Genomic DNA, 12,453 nt, shown 5'->3' with positions numbered 1-12,453 from the left:
CTTATATGCAGCACTCCATTGTGAATAAACACTTAAGTGTGACCTTGACCTTTGAGGTAGGGACACGGGTCTTGCACGCGACACGTCGTCTTGGTATGTGGTACACATGTGGCAAGTTATTTTAAAATCTGTCCATACAAGGGAAAGTTACAGCCCGGACACGACAACCTATACTCTATGTCCTTATATGCAGCACTCCATTGTGAATAAACACTTAAGTGTGACCTTGACCTTTGAGGTAGGGACACGGGTCTTGCACGTGACACGTCGTCTTGGTATGTGGTACACATGTGGCAAGTTATTTTAAAATCTATCCATACAAGAGAAAGTTACAGCCCGGACACGACAACCTATACTCTATGTCCTTATATGCAGCACTCCATTGTGAATAAACACTTAAGTGTGACCTTGACCTTTGAGGTAGGGACATGGGTCTTGCACGCGACACGTCGTCTTGGTATGTGGTACACATGTGGCAAGTTATTTTAAAATCTATCCATACAAGAGAAAGTTACAGCCCGGACACGACAACCTATACTCTATGTCCTTATATGCAGCACTCCATTGTGAATAAACACAAAGTGTGACCTTGACCTTTGAGGTAGGGACACGAGTCTTGCACGCCACACGTCGTCTTGGTATGTGGAACACATGTGGCAAGTTATTTTAAAATCTGTCCATACAAGGGAAAGTTACAGAGCCGGACGGACGGACGGACGGACGGTGCGATTTTAATATGCCCACCTTCGGGGTCATAAAAACTGCACTTTGCAGAGTAATTGTGGAAAAAACATGGCACTTTGCAATGTAATTTTGACAAACATGGCACTTAACAGAGTAATTGTGACAAATCATGGCTCTCTGCAGTGTACTTGTGACAAAACATGGCACTTTGCAGTGATTTGTTACAAAATATAGCACTTGGCAGTATAATTGTGACTCAACATGGCACTTAACAATGACTGTGTGAGAAAAAATTACACTTAACAATGAAAAGGGATAGTGGAATCTTATTAAGTTTGAAGTGATAATTGATATAAAGAGATTTTGTATTATCTTTCAAGACAAAAATCTGCCTAAGAACTATGTCATCTTAAAATAACAGATTAAACCATTTGGTAATATTCGTATTAAAAGCATAAAAGGTACGTTAAATTCATATGGTCCAGGAATGTCCCCCAACAGCACTTCTTGTATCATGTCCCAGCGCCGCCGTAACTGAAACAGATAAGTACATTGTCTCCAAACTTCAATACTTCAGAATTTTGAAACAGATCAAGAAAAAATATATCTAGATATTTAAAATTAATTAGAATATTCAAAACAAATCAATAAATATACCATAAATTTCCCATTAAATGGGCATGTCCTAATAGATGCAAAGGTGGTCTTTTCAAGGGTCCATTTCCAATATGCAAACCATGCTTACCAGCGCTTCAAACCACCAACAATTTGCCAGTCTTGACAGATTTTGACCATGTCCAAATCAATTTCAATGACAGGTAATAGCAAAAAAAATCAGTTCAAAATTATTTTTTTTATATATATAAGTTTGGTTTGAAACCACTGAGTCAGAAAAATGTAGAAAGTATAATACACAAACCACGACTTTCATTCACACATCCCAAAATACCCATAACTATGACAACCATCAGACCAAGGCGACCTAATGCTTTGTTCTGCTTCAATGATCACACGATATCTGTTTATTGGCAGACACTTGTAGTTGGTCGAAAAAAAAGATCACAGAAGTTACAATTAAACAAATCATGTGCTTGCAGCTAGACATTTGTCACATAACAAACTGCTCACGCCACTGATCATTACATGATGAATCTATTTGTGGATTACTAAACTGTTAAATTTTAGTTGTATTCAAAAATGATTTTAAAGATAACATTTGAAGCTACCAATGAATGCTGACAATTCCTCTTTTTTTTTAACTCAGCTGCAGCACAACACAATATATCAAGATAAAATACATTATTTAAAACTCTATTTGCATTCAACCACCCTATAAAAAAATGCATGTTTAAGTGTACTGTAATGTAGATCAGTGTTTTTACAGTACTTTCTCTTAGAACCACAGAGTAAACTTTCTGATTTTCTTTTTACAAATAAGATAAATCATTTTGTGGATTACGAAAATGTTAAATACATATAGCATTGAAGTATCATAATGGTTTAAAAATGGTTTTAAAGTTAACATTTAGAGCATCTGATGAGTGAAGACAATTCCTTTTATTTAATAGCTAAGCTGCAGCACAATGAAATAAATCATAAGATAAAACATGATTAACAAGAGCTGTCGTAAGACAGCGCGCTCGACTACGCCGCTTTGACTTAGAATACAATAACGATGTAATAATACCAAATTTGGCCTCTTTATGTCAAACCTAACTAAAATTATTCGATAAATAAGGTGACTTTGATGCTGCCCTCCCACCAGCCCGCCCAAACAATGACGCAAGTCATTCGAATAACTTGATTTCCCATTATGAAAATGTGGTTAAGAATATACAAATATGCCTTTCAAAGGAAATTAAAAACAAAACAAAAACAAGAGCTGTCACAGTATGTGACGAAAGCCCCCGAATGTGACATTGACCTATGAACAAGGTCAGTACATGAAAAGTTAAAGATCAAACAAATACATATGGCAAGTTATTTTAAATTGCCTCTGAACATAAAAAATACCACCCATCCTTGACAACCTATATTCTTATGTCCTTATATTCAGCATTCCATTGTGAATAAACACTAAGTGTATCTTTCACCTTAGAGGTAGGGACATGGGTCTTGCATGTGACACGTCGTTTTGGTATGTCCAACACATGTGTCAAGTTATTTTCAAATCTAACCATACAAGAAAAAGTTACAGCCAGGACATAACAACCAATACTCTGTATCCTTATATGCAGCACTCCATTGTGAATAAACACCTAAGTGTGACCTTACCCTTAGAGGTAGGGACACGGTTCTTGCACGCGACACGTCGTCTTGGTATGTCGAACACATGTGGCAAGTTATTTTATTATCTGTCTTTACAAGGGAAAGTTACAGCCCAGACACGAAACCTATACTCTAAGTTATATGCAGCATTCCATTGTGAATAAACACCTTAGTGTGACCGTGACCTAAGAAATAGGGACACAGGTCTTGCACGCGACACATCGTCTTGGTATGTCGAACACATGTGGCAAGTTATTTTAAAATCTGTCCATACAAGGGAAAGTTACAGCCCGTACACGACAACCTATACTCTATGTCCTTATATGCAGCATTCCATTGTGAATAAACACTAAGTGTGACCTTGACCTAAGAGGTAGGGACACGGGTGTTGCACGCCACACGTCGTCTTGGTATGCCGCACACATGTGGCAGGTTATTTTACAATCTGTCCATACAAGGGAAAGTAACAGCCAGGACACGACAAAATATACTCTATGTCCTTATATGCAGCACTCCATTGTGAATAAACATCTAAGTGTGACCTTGACCTTAGAGGTAGGGACACGGTTCTTGCAGGCAACACGTCGTCTTGGTATGCCGAACACATGTGGCAAGTTATTTTAAAATCTGTCCATACAAGGGAAAGTTACAGCCCAGACACGACAACCTATACTCTATGTCCTTATATGCAGCATTCCATTGTGAATAAACACTAAGTGTGACCTTGACCTAAGAGGTAGGGACACGGGTCTTGCAAGCGACACGTCGTCTTGGTATGCCAAACACATGTGGCAAGTTATTTTAAAATCTGTCCATGCAAGGGAAAGTTACAGTCCGGACACGACAATCCTATACTCTATGTCCTTATATGCAGCATTCCATTGTGAATAAACACCTAAGTGTGACCTTGACCTTAGAGGTAGGGACATGGGTGTTGCACGCGACACGTCGTCTTGGTATGCCAAACACATGTGGCAAGTTATTTTAAAATCTGTCCATACAAGGGAAAGTTACAGCCCGGACACGACAACCTATACTCTATGTCCTTATATGCAGCACTCCATTGTGAATAAACACCAAAGTGTGACCTTGACCTAAGAGGTAGGGACACGGTTCTTGCACACGACACGTCGTCTTGGTATGCCGAACAAATGTGGAAAGCTATTTTAAAATCTGTCCATACAAAGGAGAGTTACAGCCCAGACACGAGTTATTGAGCCGGACACACGGACGGACGGACGGACGGTGCGATTTTAATATGTCCACCTTCGGGGGCATAAAAAAAAATCAAGGGCCATAATTTGTATTTAGGCTTAAAACGGAGTTATGATTCTTGTTGTAAGATGGTCGTAATTAATTCTGAATTTTATTAAGTGCATTTAATGAACGGTATAGAAGTTTTTTTTATTAAAATCCCAACTTGCCCTTAACTTTTACTTGCCTAAAACTTTAACCTAAGGCCACACCAAATTGATATTTCGTTCCGCGGATTTACCGCTCCTATTTTTTTGAAAATGTAAAAAAAAAATTTTTGTTTGTGCGCCCGCTCCTCCATTTTGATCGCCAAGCAGATTTTTTTCAGGTAATAATTTATTAAAAGGCTAAAAATAATCAAGTATAATTTTTCTACGCTAGTTTTCGTGTTTTTGTAAAGGGAAGTTACCGATGCGTAGTGTTTTATACTGTATATCGATCGGTTTAGCATGGGTTTCAATAAATTCAATCAAAACGGCGGCTTCCGGTATAAACAATGTGGCTCGAAGTTTGGAAATTAAATCTTATTTTTGACAATAAATATGTTTTGAGCATGCTTGAAGTCATTGTTGATGGTCTCATGCACTAAAGGATCATTATTTCAAGCAATCATTATGCAATAAAGCATGTGTACTGGTATCTAAGACTGGTAGCGATTATATTGCATAATTAGTGACTCGTTTTGAATGGAAATCGGACAGGTCAACTTAACTGCAACATGAGTCATTGTTTGGTCCAAATTGATGTATCAAGCTCATTTTTGATCAAATTCTGACAAAACAACAGTTTTGAACAAATATCTTTTCATAAATAGGGATATAAACACTGGTCTGGATATACCTCAACATAAGTAAGCCTAAGTTTATCACCTTATATTTTGTTTTTATTTGCAGCATAATCCGGGATTGTAATGCACTTGTCAATTGTAACCACTGCCCCGCCCACCCATCGCCCTTGTTCCAGGGGTATACCGGGGACAGCAGAGGCAATGGGCTGTGTTTTTACCTTTCAGGTGGCCCCGCAGTGCCTAGTGAATGTGGTTTTGTCTTCATATGGAAAATAGTCAGGAATGGGCCTCACATAGGTATTTGGGGTTGCGGGGCCATTTGGCAGGGATTTTACCAGCAGTGTGTCCCTGCAGGTCTGGTATTTTACCCGGGTTTTGAGAGACCTGAAGTCAAAGTCCCTGCTATTACGGACTTAGGGGTGGGGGCATATACAATTGGCTGGTGCATAAAAACATCTAAATAACCAAAAAAAGTACTCTGAAAAATACCCTTGTTCTTTTTGTTTTAATAAGCACATGTCATTGCATTTCCTGTGATAATAAAAACAAAATTTAGTCTATGTTATATGGAGTCTGATGTTTGATGATGCCTGTGTAAGTGATCATTTTTTTACAAATCCAAAATCAATCCTAAGTGTCTAAATACAGTTGCATATGATGTTAAACTGATTCAGGTAGATTTATAAGTCGTTTCAAACTTTTTCCTAAAAGCAGGGTTATTTATTATTATGAATGATCGTCATATTAAAGTACGTTTTAATTATATAAGAAATTAGATTTATCCATATAATGTTTGTACTAAACACGGATGAATAAATAGTATGTATTCCGACATTTTCCCAATGTCCATTAGAGGTTCAGTTCAAGATGGCATTAAAATGGGTTTAAACGCAATTATTTTGAACAATCTTTCTTATTTATATTGAATATAAGGAAAAATATATTTTATGCTCTTCGCTCGCTTCGGTTTTTATGAAAACTGACAAACTTTTATTTTATTTTATTTTTTCGCTCGCTCGCTCCAATTTTTTTTTGGCATAAATCCGAGGAACTAAACATTAATTTGGTGTGGCCTAAGTCAATCAGGGGCCATGACTTGTATTAAGGATTTGGAGTTATGTAACCTCATTGGGTGATGGTCCTGAACAATGGTGTGAAGTATTAAGTCAATTGAATGAAGGGTATAGAAGTTATTAAACAATATCCCAACCTGCCCTAAAACTTTAACCTAAGTTCCATAGTCAATCAGGTGCCATAATTTGTATAATAGATAATATGGAGTTATCTAACCTCATTATGTGATGGCTCTGAACATCTGTGTGAAGTATTTAGTCAATTGAATGAATGGTATTGGAGTTTTAAGTGAAAATCCCAACTTGCCCTAAAACTTTAACCTGCCCTAAAACTTTAACCTAAGTCAATCAGGGGCCATAACTTGTATTTAGGATAATATGGAGTTATGTAACCTCATTGTGTGATGGTCCTGAACAATTGTGTGAAGTATTAAGTCAATTGAACAAAGGATATAGAAGTTATTAATAAATATTCCAACTTGCCCTAAAACTTTACCCTAAGTTCCATAGTCAATCAGGGGCCATAATCTGTGTAAAGAATAATATGGAGTTATCTAACCTCATCATGTGATGGCCCTGAACAACTGTGTGAAGTATTAAGTCAATTGAATGTAGGGTATTGAACTTATAAGTGAAAATCCCAACTTGCCCTAAAACTAACCGGATGCCGACGCCGACGCTGGGGCGAGTAGTATAGCCCACCTATTCTTCGAATAGTCGAGCTAAAAACTTTATAAGCATTTATCAATTCAATTTTTTTTTCCGCATGATGTTTAGTGTAGTGTAACCAAGGATCAGCATTTCTTCTTTTCACAATATTTTCTTTTGGTACCACCAAGTCAACTTGCGGAAAATTTGTTTACAAATAAAATTGGGGGCAAAATCATTATATTTTTATTTTTAATATTATTATCAATTTTCATAGTTAAAGAAAAAATGATGGGAAGGGAAGGGTTGCGTAAACTGGCCATGGACCACTGATATTTCAAAATTTAAGAGGCCCTTTTTACCGTATCTCTCATGCTATATTGAAGCCACATGTCCAATGGACCACATTATTAACACATAAGGGGGTGAACAGCAATGATGTTGTCGAAGCTGATTGGTCAGTTGCAAGCTTTTAATGCTGCCAAGCAATTCGTTTGGTGAATATCCCACAAAACGGGGTCAAGCCATAATGTACCCAATATAGGGCACGGGCAAACCTTTATAAACTCAACAACAACAACAGTTGATGGCTTTTTGTGACAAGTGTAGTTGGTATTTGATACTGATGCATGACTGATCATTAAATTAGGAGAATTTTATAAAAAAAATAAAATAAACAGTATGGGGACTTTTTATTTATTTCTTATTTTGCTTGCTGGGTTTCATGATAATTATGAATCTAAAAAGTGGCCTACCTTCCCATTGACAGGGTATTCATTCTGGTTGGAGCAGGGCATGCGCACGTGATACTGGTCCCATTTATCTACGTAGTTTGGGTAAACTTTTGGAGGAGACTTGGGGTCGTACTGGTACTGGAATGTAGCATCAAATGTACACAGTAATGATAGATTTCCTTGAAATACGCAGAACTGCTTCTATTTAACATCCATCTTCACAGCTTTAAGAACAGCCTACTCTACTTAAAATCCAGAAAATTTAGTTAAATATGTAGAGATTCAGGCCAGAAGCAGGGCTTAGACATCTGTTGGAATTGTTTCTTAAGCCATTTATATTCTTTCAAGGTACTTCTTTACTATATTTCTAATGCAATTATCCAGGGAAAAAACAACATGAAAACAGTACAATTTTAAGTCTGAAATTAAAAGTTCACAATCTAATCAAGGCCGATGTTTACAAACTTTTGTTCTTTATAAAACAATTAAGCTTAGAACAATTTTTTATCTGGAATATTCACTATGTCAAAGTAGTATAACAGTTCTTGCGGTCGAATTTCACACATTTCCTTCATCCTTTATGTATCTGTAGGTTCAGCAGACGTTGCAAAATTTTCATGATGGTCTGCTGTTTTAATTGGATGGATAATTGGTTAAGTGTGAATGATTAAAGTTGTTTAATTAGGTACAAGTATTTAATGAAGAGACATCTATTGAAACACAAAGGATGTTGACAACATCATGAGGAAATTTGACGGGTATCATGTTTGTGCTTGTTTTATATTTGTTTAGGCGTAATCAATAAAAGTGAATGTAAAATTGAAACAAAGACATTCCATTTTTATTTTCAATAATAAGCTTGCTGTTTTCACCACAGAAATATATTACAAGACTGGTTCTATGGCTGATGTAAATCTCAATGAGAAAAGAAATTGGCCCCGAATGTGTTGGGTTTGATTCTACATTTTTTCAGTAATGTCAAAAGTTATCTGGAAGTATTTCTTAAGGTCCCAAAAACTTTGACACAAACAGATTAAACTTTCAAACAATTTTTCACAATCAAGCTTTAAAAAATAGAAATGCACAATTAAATTAAGGAACAAGCTTGGAGTCTTTAGTTACTCAGGCTTGAGATAATCAGATTATATGTAATCATGAGCCCTTCATCATCTCCAAGAACTGTACACGACTGATCTACTATTGTTAAGACCAAAGAGGGAATACTCACTGGAGTTTTGAACAGCACTTTATGCCTCTCTGTAGGTTTAAGGGGCCCTTTAGGAGCTTTGTTTTCCATCAGCGTACATAGAGTCTTCAAGGGAATACCCTGACAATACAAACAGCATACATCAACCTCACTTAAAACATTATTCAAGTGACCAAGGATAACATGTGACCATTAACCAATATTCAAAAGAAAATGATGTTTAACATTGGGAATGTCATTGTCAAACTTTTAATTCAGACTCAGCACATAATGAACAGCAATGTGCAAAAATCGGTTCTATAGTTAATGTCCCTTCTTTTGCATCATAAAAATTATGTTAACATAATTTAAAAAGAAATGAAAATAACCTGGGACCATTCCATAAACATGTCACACAATGGGGGCTGCCTCACCACTCCATGACCACAATAAACTATTATGTCATATTTAATGCTTACACCTTCAATAACACAAGACCTTTTCTGCTTGTTGCAATTCATGTACCACAAAATAGAAAAGTTATACTATTGGTTTAGCAACAGTTATTCATAGAATATTATATCATCTGTGTTAGGGAAGAAGAATGGTAGTCACCTTCCAGGATTGGCTGTTAGAGGACATCTTGCTGGGTTTCTTCTGGGGTATGCGAGGGTCCTTCTTGAGCTCAACTGCCTGGTCCTCCTCCTCCTCACCGACTGCAGCCTCCCTGAAAACATGTCGGCAGATTAGTTACATTATTCAGCATTACTAGGCAAAGTAAAGAAGTATTTACAAGAAGAGTTTGGAACCACCTTTTTTCATGTACACAAATAAATGCTTAAATTATCCCTAGTGCTGGACTCACATGAAATTGCTAATTTCACATTAAACAAGAAGGATTCATTCATTCTTTTCTGAAATTTGCCTTAGGGACTAGCACATTACAGGTTCGAGTGAAAACAGAAATTTAAAATGCAACTTGGATTATTTTATTATGTTCATGAACACTTGTTTACCACATGACTTTGCCTGTTCCTTGATTCAACCATTACCTATATTTTCTTTTATTACATGCCTATTAATGTCCTTTTCCATATCCAACACTGAAAAACTGCATAACGTATTGAACAATCTGCATCACACAACTGTTTTCCGAACTGTATCAACATACATTTAAACACTGTTTATCCGAAGTTGTCAGGACCCAGATAAAAAGTTTGGATTTATGATATTTCAGATTAACAATTTTCAGAAAATTTTGTTCGCAAATTATATGTTAAGACATGAAGATTGCAATGTTACCAACATGTTGCATTTTGTTTGAGTGAGCATTTTGTAAACATGTATGCTTAATTATTGTTTATTAAATGACAAATAAACCTCTTTTTTTGTTTTTAAATGGCAACTCTTTTAAGATCCTATACATACAGGATTTTTTTTATTTTAATTTGATTTTGTGAACAAAAATCAAATTTTATTGATTCATTGTATCATAGAGTTTTACTAGTAACTTTTGAAGTTCTGGATACCCGTAATGTATCAACAAATCAGATTTATGTTACACTGCCTTGCTCATCAATAGGTCAACTTACTGGTCTGAGGTATCAGATTCCAGTAACACGGGCACGTTTCCGGACGAGGTTCCTGTAACATGTTCAAACAATGTCAACTTATTGTGCAATAAAATTGGTTGGGGTACCACTGTAGTCATTATTCCGGTAAGCTCTTAATACATTATTATTTTTTTTGTCCAGTGAACTAAATACTTCCATCTAGCAATATGTAAAATATCATTTTTGATGCTTACTTGGTACAAAAATGTGCATTCGCACTGCAACAACAACTAGAGCTGTCACAGGAGGGACGAATACCCCCAAATGCCGCCTGGACACAGGAATGGCAAACCATTCCTTTGAAAAGAGGCCATAACTCCAAGGTTACTGCACACTGCATCTTCTTTTATCATGCATGTATTGTTTGTCCGGAAACCGTTTTTCTATTTTTTGTAACAGTGCACAAAAACCTTTACTCCACTGGTCCCATTTTCAATCACAAGCATTGTCTTCACAGAGGCTGCCTATACAGCAAGTTTCATCACAATATCTCATGCCCAATTAAAGTTATGAAGCAGAAACCATTTTTCTATTTTTAGTAACAGGGACCTTGACCTTGGCCCCAACAGCCCCAATATCGAACTTGACCTGTATCTTCTGAAATGTACACCTTTGTACCGAAAAATGTTCAAATCTGTCAAGCCTTTCATGAGTTATCGTCCGGAAACCATTTTTCTATTTTTAGTAACAGTGACCTTGACCCCACCAGCCCCAATATCGAACTTGATCTGTATCTTCTGATGTTACACCTGTGTACCAAAAATTGTTCAAATCCGTTTAGCCTTTCATGAGTTATCGTCCAGAAACCGTATTTCTATTTTTAGTTACAGTGACCTTGACCTTGGCCCCACCAGCCCCAATATCGAACTTGACCTGTATCTTCTGATGTTACACCTGTGTACCAAAAATTGTTCAAATCTCTCAAGCCTTTCATGAGTTATCGTCCGGAAACCGTTTTTCTATTTTTAGTAACAGTGACCTTGACCTTGGCCCCACCAGCCCCAATATCGAACTTGACCTGTATCTTCTGATGTTACACCTGTGTACCCAAAATTGTTCAAATCTGTCAAGCCTTTCATGAGTTATTGTCCGGAAACCATTTTTCTATTTTTAGTTACAGTGACCTTGACCTTGGCCCCACCAGCCCCAATATCGAACTTGACCTGTATCTTCTGATGTTACACCTGTGTACCAAAGTTTTTTCAAATCTGTCAAGCCTTTCATGAGTTATCGTCCGGAAACCGTTTTTCTATTTTTAGTAACAGTGACCTTGACCTTGGCCCCACCAGCCCCAATATCGAACTTGACCTGTATCTTCTGATGTTACACCTGTGTACCAAAATTTTTTCAAATCTATCAAGCCTTTCATGAGTTATCGTCCGGAAGCCGTTTTTCTATTTTTAGTAACAGTGACCTTGACCTTGGCCCCACCAGCCCCAATATCGAACTTGACCTGTACCTTCTGATGTTACACCTGTGTACCAAAAATTTTTCAAATCTGTCTAGCCTTTCATGAGTTATCGTCTGGAAACCATGAAAACCGACAGACTGACGGACCGACCGACAGACCGACCGACCGACTGACAAACTCACTCCTATATACCCCCTCAAACTTCGTTTGTGGGGGTATAATAATACTACAATAAACCAGACACAAATTTACAGAAATATAAACCTTGCCAGCCTAATCTAAAGTGCAACTTATTTTTGTAAAGTCTTCAATGGTTTGAAAAAAAGACATTTGCATCTACTTAAGTCATATTTTCATTTGACAATAAAAACTAGAATACAAACCAGCAGAAGCAGTGGCAGACCTGAAAATATATCAAATACTAAACTGTTAAATATCTTCACCAGAAAAAATATGAAAAACTAAAATATCCATTAAACATAATTTAAGTTTGAGTAGGATTTTAGACTAAAATTTCTTTAATCTTATGTGTCTCCTTCAGGGAGCAAACATCATTTTCAAGTAAAGGTCACAAGTTTCTTCCACCGACCATGACTAATGTGCATACCAAGTTTGAAAGCTCTACCATAATTTTCATAGCAAACATCAATTTGACCTCAAAATCAATAAAACTCATCTTCTGGCCATGGATGAAAATGCATTAAAGGTTAAAAATCACTACACCAAGTTGTTCAAAAGTTATTGATCAGAAATGAATGAGACATGGACAAAGAAGCTTCCAGTGGACTAATGAAA

The 12,453-nt window shown here is 36.7% G+C and overlaps 1 protein-coding gene across 2 annotated transcripts in view; it reads right to left on the bottom strand.

The window, feature by feature from the left end:
• Positions 1-12,453, bottom strand: part of LOC128212059 (poly(ADP-ribose) glycohydrolase-like) — a 33,005-nt gene that overhangs the window by 15,237 nt on the left and 5,315 nt on the right. For both annotated transcript variants that reach the window (XM_052917312.1, XM_052917306.1), the window contains exons 4-9: positions 12,042-12,061; positions 10,227-10,278; positions 9,250-9,361; positions 8,677-8,775; positions 7,470-7,586; positions 1,150-1,218 (exon numbers count right to left, since the gene is read on the bottom strand). In XM_052917312.1, the coding sequence (XP_052773272.1) occupies positions 1,150-1,218; positions 7,470-7,586; positions 8,677-8,775; positions 9,250-9,361; positions 10,227-10,278; positions 12,042-12,061 (469 nt within the window). The remainder of the gene's footprint in view (positions 1-1,149; positions 1,219-7,469; positions 7,587-8,676; positions 8,776-9,249; positions 9,362-10,226; positions 10,279-12,041; positions 12,062-12,453) is intronic.

Source organism: Mya arenaria, chromosome 2 (assembly GCF_026914265.1).
Source record: "Mya arenaria isolate MELC-2E11 chromosome 2, ASM2691426v1".
Classification (NCBI taxonomy): Eukaryota; Metazoa; Mollusca; class Bivalvia; order Myida; family Myidae; genus Mya; species Mya arenaria.
The sequence above is the reverse complement of the archived record's forward strand: the minus strand, read 5'-3'. Positions and strand labels throughout refer to the sequence as shown.